We start from the raw sequence: 18,489 nt of genomic DNA, 5'->3' as shown, positions 1-18,489 counted from the left end.
CAATATATTGCTTTGCTAGCAAAGGAGAAATACAGGGGACTCCTGCCCCAAAGTCTGTGATTCTACCTATCAGCAGGAACAGGGGGGTTTTAACGAGGTGATTCAGAGAAAATGAGATTGGAGAGATCAGGAGGGAGAAGATCAGGGAAAAGAAGATCAAGGAGGAGAAGATTAGGAAGGAGAAGGTTAGGAAAAAGAAGATCAGGGAAGAGAAGGTCAGGGAGAAAAAGGTTGGGAAAAAGAAAACAAAAACATGTAAGTTTCAAAGGCACAAGGGATATAGTCAAAGCATCAACTGAACCCCTGTTACAATTCCCCATTGTCAATTTCTAGCTTCCATGTCTGTGGAAAATGGGTGATGACATCTCTAAGCTATTTCCCCTTTGAGGGGGTGAAGTTGGGGGAAGTAACCCAAAGTCCTTGTTTTCTGTCAGCTGGGGTGTGGACAGTTAAGAGCATCTAGCGTCAGAGCAGTCCAGAGGTCCACATGGCAGATGGCAGGTGACTGGACAAGGCATACTTAAGGCAGGGATCATGCTAAGACAACAATAAAGAGCAAAGCATTACATTTTTGTAATTAATTAGAACAAAAACTATTGATATTTCAGCCAGGGTCTCTGAAAACCATGAGGACAGTGACTCATAGTATTAATGAGTGAAAAACAGATCAAGTTCACAATGTAGGAGGTTAGGAAGATTTGTAGCTCAATGAAATCAGACTCAAATTAACTCAGGATAAATTAGGAACTCTTGTGATCAATACTATTATTCATTCTCACACCAGAACCCTTTCTTTATAGACTCTAGCTTTACTTACTTTTTGGTAGAACTGACACAAGTGTGCATCTTAAGTTACATTTAAACAACCATTATTTTTCCTTTTAAATGGTCCATGTAGGACTGTGTTTTTAGGTTATACTCTCCTGCCAGGTGTTTAAGACCAAGTTGGTCAAAATGACTTTGTTCCTAAGAGTCAGCTGAGATTCCTCAGAGATCACTCTTTGGGACATGTGTGAAGCTTCTTGGCTCTTTTAGCTTTTCTCTACCCATGGTGCCACTTGCCAGGATGGGTTGGGGTCTTGCTGACCACATGTGGCTTCTCTTGGAAGCATCAGGGACATTTATGTCTTTAAAGACCCTCCATTTTGCAGAATGTGCACTGATTGGCTTCCTATTCTCTAGGGTCCTCTCCATTTCCCTGATCAGCAGATCTGGTGGCTCACCAGAGTTGTAGGCCAGAGAGGGGTCGCATTGTTCTCTGAGTCCTGGCTGACTGTAGAGGGCAAGTGACAAAATGATTTTTCCTTGGCCTTTTTACTTTCTTGACTTTGGTCTCCAAGGTTTTGGTTTTAAACACCCAGCAAAACAGTTTCACCAGACTTAAAATGGGAGTAACAGGTTATAACTTCAATATCTATAGTTTTACAGTCACCCCTTTCATTTAATTGGGTATTAGTACTGGAAATCAGCATTATATAATATTTTTCCTGTAGGTGATGGCTTTATTATCTCAAATTAGCCCAAGGGTTTTTTTGTTTGTTTGTTTGTTTGTTTTTTTAGAAGCAGTACTTCTACACAACATTAATAGGCAACAGTTAATAACATTAACAAGGAATATAAAAAATGAAATTACAGAGCAATAACATATTTAATTTGTGTAATAGCTATGAACAAAGAAAAATCTTGAACCTTTACTTAGTTATACCTATTTCCCCTGTTTGAGGTGACCATAGTAATCTTTATAACAAAAATCAATCTTTTGAACACAACTTTAAATGAACTGAAGTCTAGCCTATTTTTGAGCCATTTTAAACAGGGAGTAAGGTGGGAGGCAGAGCCTTATCTTAGGTAAGGCAGGGCTTTTAACAATTAACACAATACAACATTACACCTGAAACTTGAATCAAAGACAGACTAAGAGAGATTTTAAATTCCTTTTTGTGGAAAAAGTGGTGGTGTATATATTTGTAACGGGCAAGTCTCTCTCTGCTTTCTAATCACAATGTGAGCTGCTTCCCTCTCCCACACTCTTTTGCCATGATGTCCTTTCTTACCTTGAGCCCCGAGGAATGGAGTCAGCATCTTATGGACTGATTCCTCTGAAATTGTGAGCCACTAAATAAACCTTTCTTCCTGTATAAGTGTTCTGGTCAGGTCTTTTAGTCACAGCAGTGAAAAAGCTGACTAAAACAAATGGCATAAAACAGTTAACTGGGAGAAAGTGGTAGTTTTTCAGTCTTTCTTGGAAGACTTAATTTCATCAATTAATTTCTCTGCAAAGAAGGAATGAAACAAATCACTTTTCCTAGAATATACTGTATGTCCATCAAAGTATCAGTAACCACTACCACCTCTGACAACTCTCCAGAAACTTCTCAATGACACCAGAGTGAGAATAAAAACATTTAGTACTAAAATGCAAAACAGATGGGCATTTTGGCAACAAATGTGCATGCAGTGGAATAATCTTTAAAAAGCAACTTTCTAACTATGATATAAGCCTTCAGAATAAAAATTTATTGCTAATATAATTTTCATAATAGGCTGTTTGTAATTATTGCAGTTGAAGTTACTGCCAATGCAAATGTGAAGTCGAGAACTTAAATGCATTACAACATGGTTTTCCAGTACGTGTCTATTATTCCCTGGATTATATGGAATATTTTTGGCAAGAGAGAGGCAGAGTATTTCTATTCTTATGTTTTCCTCCTGTTGAAGTAGGTTTTTATTTTCTGTCCCCAGCTCAATTCTTCTAACCCATTAGTCTTTTTCAACTCCTTAAGCAACCTTTGTCCAATTCCCTTCCTGTATTGACAATATCTGTGCTTGGTGCCCCAGCTCTGGCCTATCCACTCACCCATGGTTATGCTGGTTCTGCTGAATCCAGTGTCCCCTTCTCTTATTGCTTCTCAATGCCTCCCACTGAAAGCCAAAGGCCTTACTATGGCCTAAAGTCTGTGTGCTATCTGACTTTCTTTTCCTCTCTGAACTTATTCTTTCCTCCTTACTTACTCTTCCAGCCACATAAGCAAGCTTCCTTGCTATTCCTCCAATGAAACGTGTAGGGTTCTGCCTCAGAGCTTTGACTCTTGATGTTCCCCACATGTAGATCCTTTTTCCCACAGGTACCCACTTGCCTCATATTTCTTTTCTTCCTTTTTAGTGAGTCTTTTCGTGACCATCTTAGCACTTCAATTTCCTCTATTTCATTTTTTTTCTTCCTGCACTTATTACTGTTGAATATAGTTATTTATGTTGTTTTTTCCACTAGAGAGTTTCACGATAACAGGGATATTTGTCTCTTTTATTCACTGCTATGTCCCCTTGCCTAGATACTACCAGCACTCCAGAGATACCTGTTGAAAGGAATGAATGGTGATGGGTATTGTCAGGGCAGGACACATGAGGGGAGTGTATTACTCGACTAAGAGAGAGCCAAAATAGAGAATGGACTTTCTAGACTCTAATTTTTGAATCTTTAAACAGTCATTAGTTTAGCAAAATATTTGTAAAATATTCAAATTTACTTATGATACTTTAAATATATGTGAAGAATGTACAAGGTACTGATGACATTATGTTTCTCCATAGAGGATTGTTAGGTGACTGAAAAGTTAGTGAAGTGAAGATGGAGGAAAGAAGAGGGTACTTACTATATTTATTAGTTTGTGTGTTCTGAGTATTCAGTCATATGAATATATATCTTATTAAAAATAGATAGAAGTAATATTTCAATAAAAACATTACTTCTTCTTAAGGTCAAGTTCTCTGCTCCTAGGAAAGAAAGTTAACCTCTTTTACTTTTCAACCTCTAGAAAGCTTCTCTTGCCTATGTGTCCTCCTTCCCCTGTGAACTATTATTTCTTTTAAAAGGTTTATTAAAATGCTACATTGTAATTGTTATATCTTTCTTTTCTATTAAATTGTAACTTCCTTGAAAGTAGTAATTGTATCCTGGCACTCAAAGAGGTGCTAGTGAATTGAATAAAACAACCAATAAATGGTCAAATAAATATTTTTGAATAAATTTTAACATTAGATTTGAGGCCAAATATAAAAATAATGCCATAAATCCTTGAAAAGCTTTATATGCCTCATTTCAGTATTTAAGTCATTGAAGAGCATTTTTGATTGGCATTTATATATATAGCCATGGGTTGCTTAAGATTGAGATTTACTCTGAGAAATTTGTCCTTATGTGATTTCATTGTTTTGAGACTATCACAGCTTGTACTTCCACAAACCTAGATAGCTAAGGTCAATCACTCTACATGTCCTCTTGATGAAATGAAGAGGTATGGATATGGGATGTATAAGTTAAATAGTATGTAAATGCATACTAATTTTTAACAATAAACTTAAAAGAAGAAATACACTTTAACATTAAAAGTAAAGAATAATAAATGCATAAACCAGTAACACTGTTTAGTTGTTTATCAAGTACTATACATAATTGCTTTCTTATACTTCATACAGCAGGCAGTGCAGTAATGCAGCATCACCACCAACACACCTTGAGCTGCAGAGTCACTAGACATACAGGAACTGTTCAGCTCCATCAAATTTTATGGGACTGCCATCATCTTTGTGTTCCATTGTTGATTGAAACGTTATTATATGGTGTGTGTCTGTGAGTGTGTCCATGAGCACCTCTTATTTCTTTCATTAAGTTTCTGCAGGACAGGCTTTTTTGTACGTACTCTTTACCAAATGCGCTGCATTGTCTAAGTCAGAAGAAAGTAAGTAAAATTCAGTAACTGAATTTTGTCAGGCATTGTGTTAGATACTTTAGTTATTGTTTCACTTAATTCAACAGCAACTATAGAAGGTAGATATTATTATTATTATTTTGTTGTTGTTTTTATAGAAGTTGAGAGAAGATTCTTAAGCAACTTGATCTAAGTCAAATTTTCCCTAAGTGAGGGCTGTGGTTGTGGCTCAGTGGTAGAGTGCTGGCCTAGCACGTGTAAGGTCCTAGATTCGATCCTCAGCACCACATAAAAATAAATAAATAAAATAAAGGTATTGTGTCCAACTACAACTAAAAAATAAATATTAAAAAATTTTTTTCCGTGACTGGATCAGATCTTGAAATTTTTTTCTCTTTTAATTCCAAGGCACATGCCTTTTCTACCATATCATACCAACTTCCTGACACATGATTAGTTGAATGTACATATAAGAAAACAAATGAATTCAGAAATTATGAATATCTGGTTTATAAAAAGGTTTTTTTTTTTAAAAAAAATTTGTGTTGTGTTGTTTTTGTTTTTTGGTAGCTAACCTAGGGTCTAACTTAGGACCTTGGACATGCTAGGCAAGTGCTCTACCACTGAGCTATTCCCCCAGGCCAAGAATAATATTTTAAGTCCATTTTTCATGTTAGTTTTTAGTTTGGTGATAGGATTCTGTTTTTAGACTATAAAGCAATTTAATATACAGGGCAGATCAAATGCAAACCCAACAGCTTGAGCCTTAACAATTATGAGCCAATTTAACTTCAACATTGTTAAGCAACCTGGGAATGGAGTGTATTTACATCATTAACTGGGCCATTAAACTAAGAAAATGTTGAATCATTTCCAAATAGTGATAAACCAGCCTTCCATCACTGGAATAAACTCCATTTTGTCATGATATATAATTATTTTTACATATTGCTGCATTCTATTTGCTAATATTTGGCTAAAGATTTTTGCATCTATATCCATAAGGAACATTATTCTGTAGTTTTATTTGTATTATTATTATTTTTTTATATTCTAATTTGTTAATATGACAACAGGATGTAATTAAATTCATATTATACATATAGAGCACAATTTTTCATGTGTCTGGTTGTACACAAAGTAGAGTCATACCATTTGTATCTTCATATATGTACTTAGGGTAATGATGTCCATCTCATTCTACCATCTTTCATACCCGCATGCCTCCTCCCTTTCCCTCCCTCCCCTTTGCCCTATCTAAAATTTGTCTATTCCTCCCATGTTGTCCCCAGCATTCCCATTATATATATCAGTCTCTGTATCAGAAAAAACATTTGGCATTTTGTTTTTTGGGATTTGGCTAACTTCACTTAGCATAATATTCTCCAACTCTGTCCATTTATCTGAAAATGCCATGATTTTATTCTATTTTAATACTGAGTAATATTCCATTGTGTATATATACCACATTTTTATTATCCATTCTTCTACTGAAAGTCATCTAGGTTGGTTCCACAGTTTAGCCATTGTGAATTGTGCTGCTATAAACATTGATATGGCTGTGTCCTTATAGTATGCTGTTTTTAAGTCCTTGGGGTATAGACTGAGGAGTGGGATAACTGGGTCAAATTGGTAGTTCCATTCCTAGTTTTCCAAGGAATTTCCATACTGCTTCCATATTGGCTGCACTAATTTGCAGTGCCACCAGCAATGTACGAGTGTGCCTGTTCCCCCACATCCTTGCCAACACTTATTGTTGTTTGTATTCTTAATAGCTGCCATTCTGACTGGAGTGAGGTGAAATCTTTGTTTTGATTTGCATTTTTCTAATTGCGAGCAATGTTGAACATTTTTTCATATTAATTGTATATCATCTTCTGAGAAGTGTTTGTTCAGTTCCTTGGCCCATTTATTGACTGGGTTATTTTTTTTTTTGTTTTTGGTGTTAAGATTTTTGAGTTCTTTATATATCCTAGAGATTAGTGCTCTATCTGATGTGCATGTGGTAAAAATTTACTGCCATTCTATAGACTCTTTATTAACTTCACTGTTTTTTTTTTCCCTGAGAAGAAGCTTTTTAGTTTGAATCCATCCCATTTATTGATTCTTGATTTTAATTCTTGCACTATAAAAGTCTTATTAAGGAAGTCAGGGCTTAATCCAACATGATGGAGATTTGGCCTATATTTTCTTCTATTAGGCACAAAATCTCTGGTTTAATTCCTCGGGCCTTGATCCACTTGTGTTTTGTGTATGGTGAGAGATAGGGGCTTGATTTAATTTTGTTTCATATGGATTTCCAGTTCTCCAGCACCATTTGTTGAAGAGGCTATCTTTTCTCCAATATATGATTTTGGCACCTTTGTCTAATATATAACTGTGATTATGTGGGTTTGTCTCTGTGTCCTGAATTTTGTACCATTGGTCTGCAAGTCTTATTTTGGTATCAATACCATGCCATTTTTGTTACCGTTGCTCTGTGATATAGTTTAAGGTCTGGTTTAGTGATGCCACCTGCTTCACTCTTCCTGATAAGGATTGCTTTAGCTATTCTTGGTCTGTTATATTTCCAGATGAATTTCATGACTGCTTTTTCTATTTCTATGAGGAATATCATTAGGGTGTCAATTGGAAATGCATTAAATCTGTATAGTGCTTTTGGTAGTATGGTCATTTTGACAATATTAATTCTGCCTGTCCAAGAACAAGGGAGATCTTTCCATCTTCTAAGGTCTTCTTTGATTTCTTTCTTTAGTGTTTTGTAGTTTTTCATTGTAGAAGTCTCTCACCTCTTTTGTTAAGTTGATTCCCAAGTATTTTATTTTTTGAGGCTATTGTAAATGGGGTAATTTTCCTTGTTTTCCTTTCAGAGGATTTGTAAACTGATATACAGAAATGCCTTTGATTTATAGGTGTTGATTTTGTATCCTAATACTTTGATGAATTAATTTATTAGTTCTAGAAGTTTTCTGGTAGAATTTTTGTGGGTCTTCTATGTGTAGAATCATATCATTGGCAAATTGTGCTAATTTGAGTTCTTTTCCTATCTGTATTCCTTTAATTTCTTTCATCTGTCTAATTGTTCTGGCCAGTATTTCAAGAACTATGTTAAATAGAATGGTGAAAGATGGCATCCCTGTCTTGGTCCAGTTTTTAGAAGGAATGCTTTCAATTTTTCACCATTTAGAATATGTTGGTCTGGGGTTTAGCATAAATAACTTTTACAATGTTGAGATATGTTCCTGTTATCCCTACTTTTTCTAGTGTTTTGAACATGAAGGGGTGCAGTGTTTTGTTGAATGATTTTTCTGCATCTATTGAGATGAGCATATGATTCTTTAGGTTTATTGATGTAATGAATTACATTTATTGATTCTGTATGTTGAACCAAACTTGCATCCCTGGGATGAATCTCACTTGATCGTGGTGCACTATCTATTTTTTTGATATTCTTATTGTATTTTATTTGCTAGAATTTTATTGAGAATTTTTGCATCTACATTCATTAGAGATATTGGTTTGAAGTTTTCTTTTTTTGATATGTCTTTGGTTTTAGAATCAGGGTAATATTGGCTTCATAGAATGAGTTTGGAAGTGTTCCCTCTTTCTGTTTCATGAAATAATTTGAGGAGTATTGATATTAGTTCTTCTTTTAAAAAATTTTTTAGTTTTAGGTGGACACAATATCTTTATTTTATTTTTATGTGGTGGTGAGAATTGAACCCAGTGCCTCATGCATGCTAGTCCAGCACGCTACCACTTGAGCCACATCCCCAGCCCATTAGTTCTTCTTTAAAGGTCTAGTAGAACTCAGCTGTGTAGCCATCTGGTCCTGGGAATTTCTTGTTTAATAGGCTTCTGATGGTGTCTTCTATATCATTGCTTGAAATTGATCTGTTTAAATTGTGTATATCATTCTGATTCAGTTTAGACAAATCATATCATTCTAGAAATTTGTTGATGCCTTTAACATTTTCTGATTTATTTGAGTACAAGTTTTCAAAATAATTTCTAATTATCTTCTGTATTTCTGTCGTGTCTCTAGTGATATTTCCTTTTTTCTCACATATGTTAGTAATTTAAGTTTCTCTTATCTTCATTAGCATGTCTAGTTTGTCAATTTTATTTATTTTTTCAAAGAACCAACTTTTTGTTTTGTCAATTTCAATTGTTTCTTTTTTCAATTTCATTGAAAAAATTTCATTGAGTTCAGCTCTGATTTTAAATATTTACTGTCTTCTACTAATTTTGGTGTTGGTTTGTTCTTCTTTTTCTAGGGCTTTGAGGTATAATGTTAGGTCATTTATTTGTTGACTTTTTCTTCTTTAAAGGAATGAACTCCATGTAATGAACTTTCCTCTTATTACTGCCTTCATAGCATCCCAGAGATTTCAATATGTTGTATCAGTGTTTTCATTTACCTTTAAGAATTTTTAATCTCCTCTTTTATGTCTTTTGCAACCCATTGTTCATTCAATAGCATATTATTTAGTCTCCAGGTGTTGGAGTAGCTTTTATTTTGTATTTTATCATTGTTTTCTAATTTTATTCCATTATGATATGATAGAATGCAGGATAGTATCTCTACTTTTTTGTATTTTCTAAGAGTTGCTTTTGTGGCATAATATCTGGTCTATTTGAAATAAGGTTCCATGTACTGCTGAAAAGAAAGTTTATTTGCTTGTTGATGGATGAAAAATTCTATATATGTCAGTTAAGTCTAAGTTATTGATTGTATTATTGAGTTCCATAGTTTTCTTTGTTCAGCTTTTGTTTGGAAGATCTATCCAGTGGTGAAAGATATGTGTTAAACTCACCCAGAATTATTGTGTTGTGGTCAATTTGACTCTTGGACTTGAGAAGAGTTTGTCTGATGAACGTAGATGCTCCATTTTGGGGGGCATATATATTTATAATTGCTATGTATTGTTGATATATAGTTCCCTTGAACAGTGTAAATGTCCTTCTTTATTGTTTTATTAACTTTGGCTTGAAGTCTACTTTATTTGATATGAGGATAGAGACTTTTGCTTATTTCCACAGTCCATGCAAGTGGTATGTTTTTTTTCCCAACCTTTCACCTTCAGTATGTGGATGTCATTTCCTATGAGATGAATCTCCTGGAGGCAGCATATTGTTGGGTCCTCTTTTTTTTTTTTTTAAATCCAATCTGTCAGTCTATGTCTTTTGATTGGTGAGTTTAGGCCATTAACATTCAGGGTTATTATTGAGACACGATTTGTATTGTTGGCCATTTTGTTTTTGGTATTTAACTAGACTTGGTTTCTCCTTTGATTAGTTTTTTCTATAGTGTAATACCTCTGCTGATTTTTATTGTTGTTTTTTTCATTTTCATGATATATTTTGCCGAGGATGTTCTATATAATGCACCCTTTCTACTTGTAAATTCTTTTAATTTTTGTTTATCATGGAAGGTTTTTATTTCATTATCAAATCTAAAGCTTAATTTTGCTGGATATAAGATTCTTGACTGGCATTCATTTTCTTTCAGAGCTTAGTATATGTTGTTCCAGGATCTTCTAGCTTTCATAATCTGGGTTGAAAAATCTGCAGATATCCTTATTGGTTTCCCCTATATGCAATCTGATTCTTTTCTCTCATGGCTTTTAAAATTCTCTCCTTATTCTGTGTGCTAGGTATTTTCATTTTAATGTGCCTTGCTGTGGATCTGTTGTGATTTGGTACATTTGGAATCCTGTAAGCCTCTTATATTTAGTTTTTCAATACATTCTTCATGTTTGGAAAATTTTCTGATATTATTTCATTGAGTAGATTGTTCATTCCTTTGGAACTCTATGCCTTCCTCTATCCCAGTAACTCTTAAATTGGGTCTTTTTATGGTATGCCATATTTCTTGAATGTTCTGCTCATGGTTTCTTACCATCTTCACTGTATGATCTACATTATTTTCAAGATTATATATTTTGTCTTCATTGTCTGAGGTCCTGTCTTCCAATGGTAATCTGTTGGGGAAACTTTCTATTGGGCTTCTAATTTGGTTCATTGTTTTTTCATTTTAAGGATTTTTTTCCAGAACCTGTCTCTTTATTGAAGTAATCTTTTGCTTCCTGTATTTGCTTATGTAGCTCTTTATTGAAATGATCTTTTGCTGCTGTATTTGCTCTCTTGTATCGTCCTTTAAGTCACAGAACATTTTAATTATATACAGTCTGAACTCCTTCTCTGTCATTTGTTCTGTTGTGCTAACTATGGATTCTAATAATGTAGTATCTTGATTTGTTTGGAGTACTTTTTCCCCTTGGTTTTTCATGTTCTTCCCTCCTAGCACTGTGGATCCAAGGCATTATTGTTTTTACTCTATTGGCTTCTAGTGCCCCTGCTGGGTTCCAATACCTCTCCTTTAAAGGGGAGGAACAATGTTAAGAGATCTCAATACAAACAATAGACAACCTTAAACCAAATAGTTGCTATTAAGACATTTATAGTTTTGTCACAATATACAGAAATGGTGAGTTCAGTATAAAAAGCAGGTTTGCAAAAGGGTGTACAGTTTCTGATGGTGGACGCCGAACCAGGAGTGAGGTGTAGGATGAGATTCTGAGGTGGTAGGAGGTGAGGATATGAAGCTATTAGATCTTAGAAAGTGTGAAAGAGGAATCTAAAGAAGTTTACTGATTCCTTTGTCTCAGAGAGGCATTGATCAAAATCCTGCTAATCAGGTATTGGAAAAGAGCCAAGTCTATTGGTCTGTATCTGGTTAAACAGGTATTGGAAAGTGTTAGGGCTATTGGTTCAGCCCATGACCTTTCTGATTGGTTGTGCCCTTTTAGGCCTTGAGTCTGTAGCCTTCACTCAGGTCTAGTCTACTCTTCTTTTCCTGCCTCTCTGAGACAAAGGAATCAGCTGGATGTTTGGAATGTTTATAAAAGTTAATTTCATGGAGTGGTCTTTACATTTAGAGAAGCCTCGTGGGGACCCATTGGCCTAACTGCCTTCCTCTTTTACTATCAGTCCATTCTTCTTATTCAGCAAGCCTCAAAGAAGGTAAAGATAAGTTAAATGCTTTGCCTAGTTCCTTCAGAGCACCTATCTTCCCTTTGGGATTTCAGATTTGTTTATGTATTTACTGAAAACTGCTTTCAGTGAGTCTCACAATATACCTTGGCAAAATGATTCTGGAACGGGGCTGGGGATGTGGCTCAAGCGGTAGCACGCTCGCCTGGCATGCATGCGGCCCGGGTTCAATCCTCACCACCACATACAAAGATGTTGTGTCCGCCAAAAAATAAATATTAAAATTCCCTGTCTCTCTCTTTAAAAAAAAAAAAATGATTCTGGAACCTTCTTGGTTTAATGCTGACCTAAATTGTAACTCTTGAAGACCAGTCCTGTTTCTTTCTTCTATTTTCTTACACCTTCATCTTTCTCTCCTTTTCTTCTAATTCTTTGTGATATGATTGAACAATGCATTAATTATTTTTATTAATCATTTATGTTTTGCTGGGTCTCAACTTCCAAATATACTTTACTTTCTTCTAGGAATGTATTATGTTGAGAGTTTTTGTCATCTGTTTTTCCTGGAAAGGCAACGAGTCTTCTTTTATTGCCACATATATATGAGCACACACGTGTATGCACACACAATAATTTTCTGGGTTGTATCAGGTACTTAAGGAAAATGTATTTCAGAGGAAAAAAGATGAGAGAGAACTTTATAGTTTCTCTAGTGAGAAAGGGGCATTGCAAGGTCCATTAGGGTTGGAAAAGAGGCCCTGATTGCTGGTTCAGTGTCATATGTATCTTTAGTTGAGATTAGTCACAGATACCTTTCTCATCTGCTATAATTTTTATTAACCTACTTTCTCAGGCTGTACTTATTAATACATAGTTAAGTAATCTCAGTGTTTGTATTAACAGTATACTATTTTCTGTGTTCTTGATGCTATGATATGGGTCCTAGAGAAAGCAAACAACTAGCTGGATATGTGCCTTTCATGTGTGAACTAACATACATCTAGGCATACCCACCTCCTTCTCTGGGGTGTTCACCTCAGGCCAATGTTTCCTTACTCTAAGGTCCCCAGAATTAGGTACCAAACAACTGGAGTGGGGGGCACCCCCTATTCTTTAGAGCCCACTGAAATCACTCTAAACCCTAAACACTAAAACACAATTACACTAAACCACAATGATGGCATGCCTCTATGACTCTACATTGCTTCCTTCCCTCTGCCTCCTCACCAGCCCCATGCTTCCCCTGTGGCCTGGCATGGTCTGGCAGGGCATGGCAAGCCTCTTGTTTCAGGGGATCTGTGACTCTGTGAGTATAAACATTTTTTTCTTCTTGACAGTCATTTTAGTGTCAGTATGTCTTGCTATACTGATTAAAATAAATCTCAGGTCCATTTTAGAACTATATTAAAGAGATTTTTAGGAGGTGATGTGCTGCTCGGCCAGAAGATTGACTGAAAATGAGTGAGTGTTAGTTGTTCCAGCCATTTGAATTTTGCTCTTCCTTGTGGAAGACATGCCAGACATGTGTGCCTAGTATCCTTTCATTTTGGATTTTTGCCTTGACTCTCCTTTACTAGTGGGGCAATTGTCACAACAAAGAACCTGGAAAGAACCTTGAAGGTTTGTCTTTATTCCTTATGCCTGGAGCTTTTTGAAGTGGTTCTCAGACTTGGCTATTATGAAGCAGAGAAATGAAACAACACAGAACTCCTTCCTTTTTATGGGTCAAGTAAGGTCCTGTTCTTTTACTACACAAAACCCAGACCCACGTACATACACAATTTATCTTGTTTAAAGCAAAAAAAGCTTTAAGGTGAATAATTTAGCTCCTCAAGAAGCTCTACTTCATTCTTTAAATTTTTTTAAAATTTTTTAATTGTTATACATGGCAGTAGAATGCATTTATGCACTTCAATATATCATATATAGATGTGATATAATTTCTAATTTTTCTGAGTATACATGTTGTAGAATCACATTGGTCATGCAGTCACATATATACATAAAGCAATAATATCTGTTTTGTTCTACTTTCTTTTCTATTTCCACATCTCCTCCACTCCACTCCCTTCACTTCCCTCTACCAAATCTCTTCTTCTCAAGTGCCTGACCCCATTATGAATTAACATCTTCATATTAGAGAAAACATTTGGCCTTTGGTTTTTTGGGATTGGCTTATTTAGCTTAGCATGATATTCTTCAACTCCATCCATTTATGCTAAATAAAAATAGTACACTTACTGTGCCAATAGAACTTCAAAATAAATCCTCTTTTCTGTCCCTTAAAGAGATTGCTAATCCTAAAAACCTTTTATTTAAAGAACTACTGTATATTTTGCTCTTCTCAGGATTGTATTTCTATTAACACCTCAACACTAAACTCAGAACCAATAGAATGGGTATATAATTATAAAGGAGGATTTATTAGATTGGCTTAGATGTTGTTCCTACAATGGCCATCTATAAACTGGAGAGTTGGGAAACCAGTAACTGCTCAATCCAAGAAACCGGAAGCTTCAGGACAGGAGGGTCCATTGATGTAACCCCAGTCCAGGCTGAAGGTCTGGAAGCTCCCTGGAGAATTGCTGGTGTGAGTCACATTCAAAGGCTGAAGAACCTGGTGGCTGATGTCTTATGTCAGCAGCAAAAGCCACACCTGCTCAAGAACCACTCACTGTGTATGTGACTGACTTTCCTCCTTTGCTTTTTGTTCCATCTGGGCCCCCACTCTATTTGATAATATTAGCCACATTCAGGGTTGGTCTTCTTACCTCAGTTGGCTGACCCACATACCAGTTTTTCTGGAAACACCCTCATAGACACACCCAGAAATATACTTTACTAATTTTCTAGTTTTCTCTCATTCTAGTCAGGTTGACAACCAAGATTAACCATCACAAGAGTAATCAGGTTGAAAGTTTTGATCAGATTAAACCAAGAAGAGTTTGTTGAACAGTGATTTCATTTCACTATGGGGAAATAGATGATAATTAAGCAACTACTGTTTAATGAAAGATCACTGTGTGCCAGACATTAAAATTAGGGCTACGTTATGAAATTTCAGCATTCCAGCTCAAATCCAAACTTGAAAGCTGCATTTTGTTAGGTATAACTTTAAAGCTGAACTTTTAAAACTGAAATTTAAAAAATGCATTCATTTTCAAACGAGTGCTAACTGGATAGTAGGAGAGTTAGTGGTGCTTTAAATAGAGGAAGAAGTCCTTAAAAAGGAACAAAAGTCATCTTTGTTTCTTTATGTTCTATTTTGAAAATGTTACTACAAATGTGTATACTTGGCTACATGGCAGATATCTTCCGGAAAGAACACTGTACTCATTTATAATTTGGACATGGCATGTTGGGTAAGACAGAGGGCTATTGGGGAAGAAACCCAGATGAGACCCTGCATAATGCAATGCTTCGAGCAGTCATAAACAGTTAATTGTAAAGGCTTCTGCAAGGGCCATCTTTCCAACCTAAGGCCCAAAGTGGAATACTTTAGCCCATGGTTTCTTAGTGCTAGTCCTGATTTTTATTCAGCAGGAAGCCTACTAATTAGGAAGTCTATTGAGTAATTTTTGAACCGGAATTCTCATTGCTGATTGCTTTGTATTTCTCAGAAAAGTATGTTATTTTAAATTGACACATGGCTTATAATCACTGATAGAGTAATTTTTAGACAAATATCGAATTTTGACTTGCTTAACATTTATGTTACTCTAGTAAAGTTGAATTACACTCTGAAGTACTTTCAAGTGAAAAATCTCAAAAAAGTTTTTATGTAGTTTCCTATACTTCTCATGGCACATTATAACTTTTATTCCTTTTTTTTTTGGTTTTGATTTTATGATCTCCTAATTTCTCAATATTTTGTGCCAATTAAACAAATTAGATATTCCTTATTGAATCCTAATCCTAATGAGTCTGTTGGTAAGAAAAACTGTATTAGTGCTCAAAAGTGCTTTCAACCCTTTACATTTTCTGGTATAAATTTATTCTAAAGCTCTTGTTGTGGTTATTCTGTTGCAGTGACACAGCTGCGAAAGCGCTGTGGGAAGCCTTACTGAACACCAAGCACAAAGAGGCAGTGATGGAAGTTCGGAGACATCTAGTGGAAGCAGCAAGCAGAGAAAACCTGCCAATCAAGATGAGTATGGGTAAGCCTTTCTATTCCACCTAGGAAGCTTCTGTAAGCCTTCTCTGAACTGTGTACCAGTCTAGCCAACGTGGTGAAAATACTGAATGCATTTGTGAACTGCTGAAAGAATAGGGAAGAATTATGTGCACACTGCCCTTGGGCTTGGCATTGATGACTTTTCTTAGAATGCTTGGGAACTTTAGGAAAGTTCTTGCTTACAAAGAATAATTCTTTTAGTTTCTTAACTGATTCTAAAACTATCAAAATGAGTCTGGACTATCTTCCCTTAATTCTATTCCACTCCTACTCCCCTTTTTCTCCCCGTCCAACTTATAGTAGATAAAAGTTCTTTCATTGGTTTTGAATTAATGAATGAACTATTATTCTGAAAAAGCAACTGAGCAGACAGATATGTTCTATCCTGGCCCCTCACCCTAGAGCAGTCTGCTAATTGTCCAGTCACATGAATGTTACTTCTTCTTCACCATAGATCGCATCCTTCATATTTCTCTCTCTCTTTCTAACATTCAACTTTGTCTTTGGAAGAATATGGCTGCAATGAATTTTAAGTGTTTTAAACATTATTAATTAGTTCATTAATTTATTTTTGTGATACTGGAGATTGAATTTAAGGCCTTGTGCTTTCTAGTGCTCTACCACTGAGCTACATCTGCAGCTGAAATTTCTGTAAAATATTTTTTCTTTTTAACGAAAAGTAAAAAAAAATCACAGAAGTAATATTTTTATTTTAGAAAATAAATTTGGCTTTTAAAGTTTTTTGTTTTTAATAATACATTAAATTTTAATATGGAAATATTTAAATATGACTATTGAGTCTGGTTAATAGGTAGAATTTATTTCTGGAAACTTGCAAAAATTAATTATTTTAAAAATAAGGTTTCTTATAATCTGCTTTTTGATATCTACTAAATATTAGTATATTGATGGTCTGTCTTTTATTTTCATTAATGTGATAACTTTTGTGACACTTTTCTATGTCTGGTTAATTTTACTTAATCATGATAACCTCCAGACCATTCAAATGACACTTCTTTATAGCAGAGTAAAACTCAATTGTGAGTGTGTGTGTGTGTGTGTGTGTGTGTGTGTGTGTGTGTATGTGTATTTATATACCCCATATATTTTTTTTAACCCACTCATCTGTTGATGGGCATTTAACCTGATTCTATACCTTGGCTATTGTGAATACTACTGCAATAAATGTGGGTATGCAGGTATATGTTTTTCACACTGACTTCCTTTACTTTGGATAGATACCTAGGAGTAAAATTGCTGGATAGTGTGGTAGATCTATTTTTATATTTTTTAGGAGTCTGCATACTGCTTTCCATGGAGAGTAGCCTAAGTTTTTAATTATGGTACAATAATTAAAAGTCAAACTATCAAGTTGAAATAGAACAAAAATTTGGAAATAGAACAATGTAGATGAGCCTAGGAAGAAAAAAGTTATAGTGTCATTCCATGAAAATGCAATTATGACTTTTAATATATTAAGTGACTATGTGAGAATTTTAAAGAACATAGTGATGATAAGAAAAGTGAAAATAATTAACATTTGTGCCAAGAGTTTCTACTTCTTTACATGTGTAGTTTTACTTAATCATTACAGTAATTCTATGAGCTAGGAACAATTCACATATCCCATTTTTTCAGATGAGGAAACAAAAATTAAGTCACTCAAGATCATACATCTGATAAAGGGTAGGACTGGAATTCAAATTCAAGCATTCTGATGGCAGAGGATGTACACTTTGTTTATAAAATTATGCTAATTCCATATAACCAATGCCAGAAGTCTTACATGTTGTTTGGGGTAGAAATAAAGTTACTGCTTTATTTCTGGCATTTAATTACCAATTTTAGTTCCCTCCCTCCTTCCTTTTCCTTATGCCTTTCTTCTTTCTTTTTTTCCTCCCTCCCTCTTTTATTTCCAGTCTTAGGTATACATTACTAACAAGTGTATTTACCTTTTAGAATCCCTTATTCATGAACATGTTGAAACAAGAACTAATTTGTATTGTGAATCATCAAAAGTAGGAATGCACAAGGGGTCTTGATGATAAGGTTAGTTTACGTTGTATTTCAGTGACATAACCTTATGATGCTGTCACAGAGCAGAAATCAATTCTGATTGCTCACTGTAAGGACTCTCAAAAGGTCAAGAGACTTTACTTTTTGTGAAGAGCCAGGAAAAAAATAAAAAGGCAGAGTTCCCCATGAGGAAATCAAATGTCAATGTTTGCATTTTCTCCTCTCCCCCATATTAAGTAAAATGGTTTTCTTTATCCCAAAACTCTACACATGAGGGTGGGATCCAAGAGGAAGAAAGAAACAAAGAAATAGGTGATTGCTAGCAAGAATGGCTCATACTTTATCCTTGTGCCAATTATAATTTTGTAAAAAAAATAACACAGTGTAGCTACCCATTTCTGCTTCATATCATTAGCTGGAATTTCTTACGTGTCTCATTTCCATATATAAACAGGCATATAACCATGCAAGTAAGAAAAAGAGCTGAAAGTTTTATCATAATGACATTGAATTTTGAAAACTGCCTATCATAAGCTTATTATTTTAAAAATGAAGCTTTGTTCTCTTAAATGATTTAAATGCTTTTTTCTAGCA

General features: G+C 35.0%; 1 protein-coding gene across 4 annotated transcripts in view; it reads left to right on the top strand.

Moving 5' to 3' along the window:
* Positions 1 to 18,489, top strand: part of Scfd2 (sec1 family domain containing 2) — a 371,756-nt gene that overhangs the window by 17,166 nt on the left and 336,101 nt on the right. For all 4 annotated transcript variants that reach the window (XM_078021292.1, XM_040292423.2, XM_078021291.1 and 1 more), the window contains exon 3: positions 15,735 to 15,862. In XM_078021292.1, the coding sequence (XP_077877418.1) occupies positions 15,735 to 15,862 (128 nt within the window). The remainder of the gene's footprint in view (positions 1 to 15,734; positions 15,863 to 18,489) is intronic.

Source organism: Ictidomys tridecemlineatus, chromosome 9 (assembly GCF_052094955.1).
Source record: "Ictidomys tridecemlineatus isolate mIctTri1 chromosome 9, mIctTri1.hap1, whole genome shotgun sequence".
NCBI classification, from domain to species: Eukaryota; Metazoa; Chordata; class Mammalia; order Rodentia; family Sciuridae; genus Ictidomys; species Ictidomys tridecemlineatus.
The sequence above is the reverse complement of the archived record's forward strand: the minus strand, read 5'-3'. Positions and strand labels throughout refer to the sequence as shown.